Source organism: Conger conger, chromosome 10, assembly GCF_963514075.1.
Source record: "Conger conger chromosome 10, fConCon1.1, whole genome shotgun sequence".
NCBI classification, from domain to species: domain Eukaryota; kingdom Metazoa; phylum Chordata; class Actinopteri; order Anguilliformes; family Congridae; genus Conger; species Conger conger.
The window spans coordinates 35,662,346-35,674,791 of record NC_083769.1 but is presented as its reverse complement, the minus strand read 5'-3'; the positions used below and the strand labels follow the sequence as shown (position 1 = coordinate 35,674,791).

The 12,446-nt window shown below is 39.6% G+C and overlaps 1 protein-coding gene and 1 long non-coding RNA gene across 4 annotated transcripts; one reads left to right on the top strand and one right to left on the bottom strand.

Annotated features, from left to right (window-relative positions):
- The first annotated feature begins 45 nt into the window (after positions 1 to 45).
- On the top strand, positions 46 to 7,904 carry LOC133138592 (uncharacterized). The gene is made up of 2 exons (XR_009709753.1): positions 46 to 183; positions 7,105 to 7,904. It is a non-coding gene; the product is annotated as an uncharacterized LOC133138592 (long non-coding RNA).
- LOC133138590 (cytosolic sulfotransferase 3-like) lies at positions 4,051 to 10,808 on the bottom strand. 3 transcript variants are annotated; one of them, XM_061257487.1, is made up of 9 exons: positions 10,735 to 10,808; positions 9,337 to 9,419; positions 8,610 to 8,748; positions 7,117 to 7,245; positions 6,686 to 6,786; positions 6,248 to 6,374; positions 5,667 to 5,764; positions 4,634 to 4,808; positions 4,051 to 4,527 (listed from the first exon to the last, which is right to left on the bottom strand). In XM_061257487.1, exons 2-9 carry the CDS (start codon positions 9,358 to 9,360, stop codon positions 4,415 to 4,417), a joined length of 906 nt encoding a protein of 301 aa, XP_061113471.1. In that variant the 5' UTR covers positions 9,361 to 9,419; positions 10,735 to 10,808; the 3' UTR covers positions 4,051 to 4,414. The 3 variants fall into 3 exon arrangements, with proteins under 3 accessions (XP_061113471.1, XP_061113470.1, XP_061113472.1); XM_061257486.1 differs by lacking the exon at positions 10,735 to 10,808 and having other exon boundaries at positions 9,337 to 9,470; XM_061257488.1 differs by lacking the exons at positions 8,610 to 8,748; positions 10,735 to 10,808 and having other exon boundaries at positions 9,337 to 9,437.
- Positions 10,809 to 12,446: the final 1,638 nt, after the last annotated feature.

The following is a 12,446-nucleotide window of genomic DNA, read 5'->3' as shown; positions in this document are numbered from 1 at the left end:
GGAGCCAAGAGATTGGTTCAAAAGATGAGGTCCTGCCGGTGCCACTCCCCCACCCCAATTACTGCACCATTAGGGACAACAGCGAGTCTAACTCGCCTTGTCACACTCTGTTACTTGCAGCCACGTAATGTTCCATGTAAGCCTGGTGGAGCTTGAGACTCTGCACGTGCATAGCCTATTGAGGTATTTATTTTACTCTTCTTATCTTGTTAATGGTATGAGTAGGAAAGCTTTTAGCTTCCGAGGTAATGTCATGGTTCAAATGCGCTAAAACATGCGTTTACAGGAACGCCACTGCATGTGCACGAACAAATATAGGAAATTGCTAGCTGCTGTTTTGCCGACATTTGTAATTTGCGTTTATGGCTCAGGGGTTACGTATTTATTTGTATTTTTTATATTCTTACTACTGACAAACCAACTGTTGATCGAGTTGGGGCTTTGGGGCTGCTTACTGTTTACGTTGCAGTGCGTGGTTTGGGATCTGGGTTGGCGTGGAGGTTGCTGCGGCGCCGTTGGAAGTGGTGCCGTTCTTTTCACTGCATGTTATAAACACGTCTCTGCTTTTTCATTTAGTTGAACGTACCTTTGGGGGGATTGAAATCCTTGATTCATACAAACTATTTATTTGGGGGTAATTCCCAAGGTGGCGTAATCGGGTGGTGTTACCCCAGGTCACATTCAGCACATCCAGCTTTCCCATGTATACTACATTCACATGTTAGGGTCTGCCAAACTTTGTCAAAGTGGAATATAATGAAAGTATTTCTTATTCCATCTCATTCTTTCCTGAAGTGTGGGGAACATTTCCCAGAAATGTTATGTTCCAGCTTTTTGTCTGTTAGTTTATTATTTTTGTAACTTCATTATTTTTCTGTTTACTTCTATTATTCTTTGCACTCGTCTTCCCCTGTGATGTCTTTAACTTTATGTAGTTTTGAGCCCGAGTCACTTCCCTGTCTGTGTGATTCACTATTCGGGTGTTTTCGAATAGTGAGGCACGCAGACAGGGGAGTGACTTGGGATCAGAAACATTCAGACACAGATATCACAGGGGAAGACGAGTGCAAAGATGAATGAATGTAAACAGATTCCAGAATGAAAAAAGAAAAGAAATTTCAATAATAATAAAACTACTAAAAGAAAGATAATAAGACCCCATAACAAGGGGTCTGTCTTCCATCAGTAATCGTTGATATATAGAGACTGTTACTCTGCCGTTCCTTCTGTCCAGACCGCCGTGTACATGCAGTGATGTGACGCTTCTTCCTCACTACTCTGTGAACAAGCAGACCCGAAGAGTCTTATTCCATAATACAGAGCCATCAGATCTTCATGTTTCCCATCTTCACTTGTTTTTTTTTTAGCATATCTGATTTCAAATAGATTTGTGGAATCTGAAATTTCTTGAATTCCCCTTTTGTGTGGATTTGCAAATTAGTCTTAAGTGCAAATACTTGTGAATGTGTAAATAAAGCAAGGCTTCTAACAATAAGGGAGAGTGGGGTAAGTTGTCACATTGTTAATTTCTCCAAAACAAGAATCACTACCTCAAAAATTTTATAGCCATTTGGTGTGACTTTGTGAGGTCAGCTTCCTGCGTACATGTGGGCAAAATCACACTAATCTGAGGTGAGGATAGTTTTCTTCCTTCAATAGCCTTCAAAAGTAAAACATTACACAGTTAATGTGAGTTTTTCAGGTACAAATGTTCAAAATAATGTTTTCGTCTAACTATCAAATTGATGCTTGTAATGAAGGTGTCGAGGACCCGGCCCTAGGCCCCCCTGATGAGAGATTGACAGGGATGGGTTAGGAAGGAATGCATTGTTAACCCCTCACACACGCCATCGAGGTGGTAGCAAGAACGCCCGTAAGAGGAAAAATATGTGGATACTTGTCAGTAGAGGAGTCTGAAGTCGGGGGACTTAGATTTAGGGCTTTAAGGAGCAAGGTTAAAGTTCTGACTGAGGCCATGCATAGAATGAGTTCCAGCATAACCTTGGAGGAGATTCAACATGCTGAGCAAGCAGTCGGGGAATACCCCAACCCTACAGGGGAGGGGCACAATGCCTGGCTAAAGCAAAAAGATAAGGAAAACGGAAGGGATGTCAATACCGAAAGAATATTAAGAGGCTTTAAGGGCCTTCCTGATTATAATCTGATAATTTATCGGATAGATTCAAAGGACTAACAGTGGAGGAGTTAAATGATGAATTACACTCAGCTATTAGCTGGATTTCTTTTGTAGATCCCTTAAGGCGCCACAAAAAGGGGCACCTGAAGAGTGTATTGAGATGGTGGCAGGCACTAACTTCTGGCTTGTATGAAGTCAAAGTTTGGAGAAAGTCCAAGGAGAGATTATGACAGGGAGACAAATACCAGTGATGAATAGGTTCATTAAAAAATTACATAAGAGCTAGTGTTTTTCCACTCGTATATTGAGATGTTGGAAACTCCCAACCGGAGGGGCACGAGATAAAGTATTGGGAAAATGTATTTTGAGGTATGAGAAAATGACAGTGGGACAAACAGAAGTGATGAATATGGTCATTAAAAAGTTGCATAAGAGATAAATGTCTTCCCACTCGATATATTGGGGACATTTCTTATCAAAAAAAGGTACACTTTTATACGGAAAAAGGATATATAAGAAATAAGCTTTTAGACCTTAGGATAGCATCTTAGAATTTTGCTTCAGAAGATATCTATGGCCTGTTGAAGAGAGAGCAAGGCAGGACAGCTGTAGTCAAGCTGGAGTGGCGCGCTCCTTCTGTGCGCCACTCCAGGATCTGGATATGGAGAACAGAGTGATGTACGCGGTGCGGATTTAGCCCAAGAGTTGTGGCAACAGGACTGATGTTGAAAGAGCAACGCAGAACAACTATAATCAAGCTTGAGTGGTAATTATAATCTATATTACTTGAAGTAGGAAAAGTAATACATAAAAGGAATACATTATAAGTTTCCTTTTATTTTTATGTCTTTTATTTCTCAGTAAGGTACTATATAAGGTAGAAAAATGTAAAGAAGTTTTTATAGTTTAGATAAATATAATATTCTTGGAATAGTTTCTTTTAAACGTCCAGAAGGGAGAGCTATAGGATAAGGCTAAGGCCAAAGAGGATGGGTATTTGAGGGGTGTACCTTGACTTTTAAACATCATGGTGGAAAGGTAAATTAGAAAGAGCTAAAGGGGTATATGTAACTTGCATGTGATCAGCAAACTGAAAGATGATATATACACTGTAATCTGTATAACTCTATTCTTTTGATTGATTATAATAAAGTATATCTTACTCTAATCATATGTGATAAAGATTCTTTTAGAGGAATACATTGAATACAGGATATCGAATACCAGATTTGCATCACACCCTTCACTTTGAGACTGGGCTGGAAGTTCAGTAGAACTTACCAGGGCTCCAGAACGTTCGGAGTACTTGAGTTCGTCCCCAAGACACCTCATGCTGAGGTACTGCTCGTGGGAACGTGAGGTCTGAGCTCGGCAAGGGGTCCGTGGCTCACGACAAAGGCCAGGCAATTTATATGTGCCAGGACTGATTCTAAAATTGATTACAGTTAGATTATTCAGATATACAGTAGACTGCAACTGCCTTAAACCACAGTGTTCTGCTGTGGTTCATTTTGTTCATGTGGGAGGGAGAACTCATGGTCCGCTGCCATTCATCACAGAGATGATTGACGGGGAATGGGAGGTAAGGGGGATGTACTGCAGTGGTTCATCATGGGGATTGCTGACGGTCACAGAGGTTTGCTATAACGAGGGTACTAGCAATTGCGCTTGGTGGGCAAAGCACCAGATTCAGGACCCCTGGTCCTTTCATTATATTTGGTTTTGAATTTTAAATGGAAAAATAAATAAATCACAATGACTTGGTTGTGTTCTTAAATGTGACAACTTACATCACAAAGTGTGAGAACTTCCCCAATGATGGGGGCACACAAGTGCATAACCTCTACTTAACTGTCTATAACTCTGTACTTAAATAAGATGTAAAGAATACAAAATATGTGCCTGAGACTTCATGGTTTCATATTGTATGACATTTATTCCAATGTGATTTATTGTGCCCAGGAAATGAATGAAAGAGCAAAAAGTGTAAGTGCCCCACGCTCTCGCCTATTATGCTAAAATATAGAAAGAGGAATCTTATAATATAAAGAAAAATAAACTAAAGAAAATCAAATATCGTGCAACAAAGATATCTCTTCAATGTGAACATTGCTGTAAAGTTGAGTATTTGACTGCCAGACCTGATGTCTGCCTTCTCAGTCTGACCAAAGACACACTATTCATCACTCTTCACCTTAAATTTTAGAAAAACCTTTTTCTCAACTGTTAGTGAATTGAATTTGCAGCTGACCCTTGTCCTTGGTGATGGACACCTGCCTAAATCTCGTTCCGGAACCACAGTGTGGTACTCATCATCTTCTTCTTGTACTCTTTGTCAAACTGTTCGTTCTGATACACAGTGAAGTGATTCTTCCAATCGCCAACTTTCCCTGAAGGAAGAGGGAGGAAGAAAAAGCATTAAAGATACAGTATGGGTTAAAGATGTGAATAAGGACGCAAGAAGACATCACTCTCCATACAACTGTCTCCACCAACCTTTTCGCATGAATGGAGAGATTTTGAAGTCCAATACATCGATAGTGGAGTAGTTAGTCATGCGGTTATTCTTCATGGCATCAAATTCCACCCCTTCTTTCACCTGCTGTCTCTCCTCCTCAGTCGGGCACACACCCAGGAATGAGCACACACGGTCCAACTCCCGATCCATGTTCTTCAGGGACAAACAAAAAAGCTTCAAATCTATATATGAAAGTGACCAAGCTGTACTCAAGGAGCAAGCTACACAAATTCCACTGTGTGGCCGCTTTTCAAAATTATTACAAGAAGAGAAAAATTGGAGCCCACAGTCAAAATAAAACAAGTATTAAATCATAAGCATCTTTATATATCCTTTTCAGCCATGAATATTTTTAACATTAAAGACAAACATATTTTGGGCTCATCCATCCTCAATGTGTCAATGCTCCTTACTGAGTATCTCAGAAATGTTTTTAAAATGTCACTGTATATCCAGTGCTCAGATGAAGCACCTCATACCTACTGTCAAATATGGAGGTAGGTTTTTGCTGCCAGTGGACATCTATTTCAGATCAGTAGCATATTGAATTCATCAAAGTACCAGGAAACCATGGCAGAAAATCTGGTTGTCTCCGCTATGAAGCTGATTTCCAGCAGGCCAATGACTCCAAACTTGCATTAAATTTCCGCACAGAAATGCAAAAGTGAAAACAACATCCACGTCCTGCTCAGTCTCCAGACTCTTAATCCCATCAAAAAACAGTGATCTAAACTTCAGAGGGCAGGCCATAAGTGCACCGCAAGGATATGAATGATGTTGAAAAGTTTTGCATGGAGGAATGGTTGTATAGGTGTTCTCTAACCTTATCACAAATGATAGGAAAACACTCATGGTGGTCATCTTTGCCAGGGGTGGTTGCACAAAGTATTTAACCAGGAGCGCCAATAATTTATCAAGGATGTCAATTCTGGACCTGAATGTATTTCTCTTCATTTTGGGGTCGTTTCGGGGACTGCTGGCCAGCAAAACTTTCACTTCTGCAGTTCTTACCTCTGCTAGATCTTCGTAGTGTAGATAGAGGAGTTTGGGGTGAGCTTGTTTTTTCTCCCACCACCCTTTCACATGGTCATACCAGGAGCCCCATGCCACTGGAAAACCAAGGAGGGAGTTGAGTATAATACAGGGTCACATTGTTTAATTGAGTCCACTCACTCGTCCAATTACATGCACACTTTCATAAACCAACAGTCAGTCCTCCCCTGTGCGGCTCATTGCCTGCACTGAATCTGCATGCTTTGCTTGCTACTGCACAAATAGGGCTCATCCTCCATCACCCCAGCTACCACCTGTTTGATACTGGTGGGTTTCTGATTCCTCCAGTTTTGTAGGGGAGATGTATTATGCTCCCTGTTAGATGTGCACTGTAGTATCTGAAGCAGATCCATTCATTTACTTACATATTCATAATTTAATCCAAAAATAATAGTTGTCTAACATAAATATTCGATGTTAAATATGTATACATATAAAAAATATATGTTGAATATAAATGTGAGTTTTTCCTGACTGTACTTTCCTATGATCTGTGTATTTAAACTTCATTTAACCAGAAAAATAACTCCCACACTCACATTTTCCCTCCTGGAATTTCTGCAGGTAACTAGTCCAGTCTCCAGGCTCAGGCTGTGCACTGTTCATTCGGTCAAAATGAAAGTAGGACACAACATTGTCCTTGGCGTTGCGGGCTACATAGACAATCTGCAGAAAGAGCATGTTACAAACAAGAATTGTATTCATAATTCATCAACAAATACTGAAAGAGTTATGGACATACAAATGTATGTCAAGACAACTTACAGAAGGAGACTTACAGACGAGAAAGACAGTCAGCAGAGATCAAGTACAAACACCAAGCATCAAAAATTTATTTGGAAAGTGTGTATGCAGACATCCATTTTTTTGCTGGGAAATAAAGAGTAGATGACAAGGTCTGTCATTTTGTAAAAGTGCCTGATAAAAAAATATAGACATTCAGAAATGGTGAATCAAGAGAAGTGGTCCACTCTTACCCTACACTTTTGTTCCCAGAAGGATTTAGGCACAAACTGAACTGGAAGGTGGGTTTTAATAAGGCGAGGGGATGTGGTCATCTTATCTGCCGATTCTACACCTGTATGTGGTGAAGAAGATTACAGCTCTTAATCAAGAAATATATTCTGTGCCACATATTTATATTCTCTCCTGCCTACATATATCAGACAGACTAAAATATCCGTGTTACCTACTACTCCAGTACAAATGTATATTGTGTTGTTCTAAACTGCTGCCTATGTGAAGCTATGTGAGGTCAAAGGCAGCGTTCTTAAAGAAAAGTTCAGATAGAGCAATCTTTGAGAAAGTGGTGTTCACAATGAACTAACTAAAATAGACTGTAGCTTTAGTATAATATGTTTGTTTAGCTGTCTCATCATTCAATTCTGATTTTCAGTGTCTCTGTGACCTGTGGGAAGAATTGGGATGCAGATCTCCAGGAATGGGACTCTCTCATAGATGGGCAGGGAGACCCCACGCTTGGGGGAAGACTTCCCAAAATACAGAAGGTCCAACATGTGGGACACCCAGGTTGTACCTGAGAGAGGGTGACAAATAGATAAATATCAAAACAGTTTGGAAATGCTTAGAAACCAAAGGCACAGTAATTAACGTATGCAGACGATTGAATGGGGTATAGGCATCACCAGCATTGTGCTTTCTAGGCTATAGCCGGGAATGTTTTTTACCTTAACCTGAATATTTTTGACAAAGGAAAGAAATATATACACTCAGTGAGCATTACTCCACGATTGATTTATTTCACTTCAAATTCTCTCCATTCATGTGGAATGATTGGTGGAAACAGCTTCACACAGAGGGTACCTTGATGTCTTTTTGCCTCCATATTCACATAACCCCATATATATACACTCACTGAGCACTTTACTAGATATTTATTAGACATATTTTTTAGACTTATTAAACTTCTGCTGTTATAGCCTATCCACTTAGAGGTTTAACGCATTGTGTTGCATTACTATTACCATTCTCTGCATACTCTTGAGACTTGTGTGTAAAAATCTCAAGAGATCAGCTGTTGACATGCTCAAACCACCCTGTCTGGCAACAACAATCATTCCATGGTCAAAGTCACTTAGATCACATTTCTTCCCCCTTCTGATATTAGGTGTGAGAAATAGCTGAACCCCTTGACCATGTTGCTGCCACATGATTGGCTAATTAAACATTTGCATTGTTGTTTTTAAACAAGTTGATGTATGGGTCTACCAAATAAAGTGCTCACTGGGTGTATAATTGTAATGTAATTCCAATGTATTCACAACATTGTAACTTTGTCAAAAACATTAAATGCAAATATTATTATTATTATTATTATTATTATTATTATTATTATTATTATATATATTTTTTTGTATTATTATTTTTCATTGTTATTATTGTTATTATTGTTATTATTATTATTATTATTATTATTATTATTATTATTATTTTTATTATTATTGGTAGTAGTAGTAGTAGTAATAGTAGAAGTAGTAAAAAAACAAGTATACGCATACAAATATACACTTAAAAACATAAAGAAATAAAGCATGCACTCCCGGCTAAGCAGAAAATTACTTCACATGCACAGCGAGGGCTCCGGGTGCCTCGAGCACCGGCCCCTTTTATCCCAAGTGCCCAATATTCCTCTTTGATTTGATTACAAAATACATATATTTTCATTCATTTATCTAGGTAAAATATATTCTGTACAATAACTGGGTGTAGTTTTTCTAGGTTTGTGCTGCCTTTCCTCACTTTGAGCACCTGCCCGTCATTAGGTCTCTGTGTGGCCCTGGCCCTAAGTGTAGTCAATCCTGAGGCCCTGGCAGACATATTTCATTCTATTAGAGAGACAGGTAGGTAAATAAAATGACAGAGCTAAACAGATGGACAGACCTGCTTTGGGATATGTTGCAATGAGAATATCATCAGGCTTTGCCTGGAAGTTCTGCACATTATCCCAGTTGTCAGTTATGGAATGAACCATTGACACACCATGAAAATCAAACAACTCTGGACGAGGAACTGGAACAGTCTGAGAGAAGTGAAAAAATTCAGAAAAAAAAACCCCAGAAGAAATTCAATATTAAAATCACAGCAGCCAAATGTACCTCACACATACAAACACCACCTCCTTTGGATTGAAGGACATTAATCTTCCTCTCTGTGATGATGTTAAATTCCATCAAAACTATTTTTCCTTCAAAAGTTAGGTAGTAGTCTAGCTGACCAGCTGGAGTGTGCACAAATCCACCCAGTCCGCAATTGCAATCTCAACTCAACTAGATGCCTTTGAGCCTGGGTGGGGGGTCCTGGATCAGAAAATGTTGAAAACCCCTGCTTTAATGAATGAACCTTGCTCAAACCACATTAAAATGCATGCAATTAAATAGCACCTTTCTTTGTGACTCAGTTCAACCAACGCTAATGCACTTTTTTCAGAAGACAGTTACAGAGTAACAGAAGGGCAAAAAGGAAAAGGGCAAACACCATGCCAGAACAAAATAATATGCACAAGCAAATTCAAGCTTCAAGTTTTTTAACCCAAGTATATTTTGTAAGTATGCATCTCTTTCACTTCATTTAGTGGCAAAGATTTCTCAAATAGTAATAAATCACCTACTTCTTTTTGGTCCTGGTTGGCCATGCTGATAGTCAGGGCTGAGCTGAAGAGACTGGTCTGCTCCTGTGTAAACTACACTGTACCTGGGAAGAGGTGATATAATTCTTACTTAGACCAGCAGGGTTAGTGTAAATACAATCAGTTGTATTTACACAAACTGGAGCTTTCTACCCTGCCCACTATGTCAAAGTCCAATTGATGGGAGATAAACAATAAAGAAAAAGAAAAAAGATAACGTATCAGCAGTACTGAGTGCCTGAGTTCACATAGGGCCACTTCATGTCAAACATAATATAAAAGCACATAAACAGGTTAGACTGCCATTCATCCATTGCATTACATTGCAGTACAATACAATAACTGGGCAGTTACTTGTATCCAGAGTAACTTACAAAGGTAGCAAAAAACAGGGCTAGTCTCAGGAAAGATACCACCAAGCAGGCAGAGAAGGCCCATTAAGCTGGGGTAAGATGACCCCCAAGGAAAGAAGCCCCCTCACTGTAATTCACCCCTTGACCACTAGAATGAGCCACTTTGATTTCTTGGATCGTAGTGCCCGTCCTAATCTTTGAATGGCTTTGAATTTATGTTAGTGGTGGGAATAAATCTAAAGAAAAGTACATTCATGTAATATTTTCACAGCACAAAATGAGCCACTTTGTTTTTATGAAGATGGACATACACACACATTTTTCACTTTTTTATTATGAAAATAATGTAACATCTAAGAAAGTAAATATGTATGTACAATTAAGGCACATACACAAACCAGGTTAAAATATCTATGGAGCTAATTTATCACCCTTTAAACCTGACATCCAGGTACATTCTGGCTGTATGAACAGTGATCAATAGCCACAGACAGCTCTTGGTTACAGGCTGTGTCTGAGTCCCATGCCATATCTTCACCATATCCCTCTCACTCAAGGGGTCACAGATCTCATAGACTGAATTCAGATTCTCAAAAACTATAGCTATAGCTCTGAATGGTCAGGAATGGACTGCAAATGGATTTCATATGATTCATCCATGAGCAAATTAATTTATATTTGTGGCCATGATGGAGCTTCCTTGCAGAGGAGGACTGTGCTCATCTCTTCTGTACCCAAATTATGTACATTGTATTTTGGGTGAGTGCCTGCAATGCACTCTGAACCTGAGTATGTGATGCTGTGTTCACCTGTACTCCTAATATACAGCTGTGGTATTGTACAGAGCTGACCAAGTACAGGGCTATGCTTATGTAACAGGTTACTATTTACTGCTGACTAAACACCCTCACTAGTGAATAGGCTAGGTTAACATTAATTCAGGTATCTGGTTTGCTGACACACATATCAATCATTTCAGGTGGCCTACACATAGGCTGCAGCAACTAGGTACAAGGAAATGCCTTACCTGTTGGGGTTCTTGTTCTTACCTGCTTGTGTGCAGGTTCCTGTCTGGCTTCAAGGTGCGTTGCAGTTTGCTCTGTTACTTGCAGCCACGTAATGTTCCATGCAAGCCTGATGAGAATTGTTATTGTAGGTCACCATAGAGGAAGTGGTGGAGCTTGAGACTCTGCACATGCATATCCTATTGAGGTGTTTATTTTACTCTTCATATCTTGTTAACGGTATGAGTAGGAAAGCTTTTAGCTTCCGAGGTAATGTCATGGTTCAAATGCGCTAAAACATGCGTTTACAGGAACGCCACTGCATGTGCACGAACAAATATTTTTTGCCATTGTAGGAAATTGCTAGCTGCTGTTTTACCGGCATTAGTAATTTGCGTTTATGGCTCAGTCATAAGGAACGTGGATAGCACGGCTCCGTGGAGCTCCGACCGTTTGTGTTTTAAACGGTTGTACCCGCCTTTTCCCAGGGCTTACGTATTTATTTGTATTTTTAATATTCTTACTACTGACAAACCAACTGTTGATCGGCTTTGTGGCGGCTTACTGTTTACGTTGCAGTGCGTGGTTTGGGATCTGGGTTGGCGTGGAGGCGCCGTCGGAAGTGGTGCCGTTCTTTTCACTGCATGTTAAAAACACGTCTCTGCTTTTTCATTTAGTTGAAGGTACCTTTGTGGGGATTGAAATCCTTGATTCATACAAACTATTTATTTGGGGGGATAATTCCCAAGGTGGCGTAATCGGGTGGGGTTAAGCCAGGTCACATTCATCACATCCAGCTTTCCCATGTATACTACATTCACATGTTAGGGTCTGCCAAACTTTGTGAAAGTGGAATACAATGAAAGTATTTCTTATCCCATCTCATTCTTTCCTGAAGTGTGGGGAACATTTCCCAGAAATGTTATGTTCTAGCTTTTTGTCTGTTAGTTTAGTATTTTTGTAACTTCATTATTTTTCTGTTTACTTCTATTATTCTTTGCACTCGTCTTCCCCTGTGATGTCTTTAACTTTATGTAGTTTTGAGCCCAAGTCACTTCCCTGTCTGTGTGATTCACTATTCGGGTGTTTTCAAATAGTGAAGCACGCAGACAGGGGAGTGACTTGGGATCAGAAACATTCGGACACAGACATCACAAGGGAAGACGAGTGCAAAGACGAATGAAACAGATTCTGTCTTCCATCAGTAATCGTTGATATACAGAGACTGTTACTCTGCCGTTCCTTCTGTCCAGACCGCTGTGTACATGCAGTGATGTGACGCATCTTCCTCACTACTCTGTGAACAAGCAGACCCGAAGAGTCTTATTCCATAATACAGAGCCATCAGATCTTCATGTTTCCCATCTTCACTTGTTTTTGTTTTTTTTAGCATATCTGATTTCAAATAGATTTGTGGAATCTGAAATTTCTTGAATTCCCCTTTTGTGTCTATTTGCAAATTAGTCTTAAGTGCAAATATTTGTGAATGTGTAAATAAAGCAAGGCTTCTAATGATAAGGGAGAGTGGGGTAAGTTCTCACATTGTTAATTTCTCCAAAACAAGAATCAATTTAATAGCCATTTGGTGTGACTTTGTGAGGTCAGCTTCCTGCGTACATGTGGGCAAAATCACACGAATCTGAGGTAAGGATAGTTTTCTTCCTTCAATAGCCTTCAAAAGTAAAACATTACACAGTTAATGTGAGTTTTTCAGGTACAAATGTTCAAAATAATG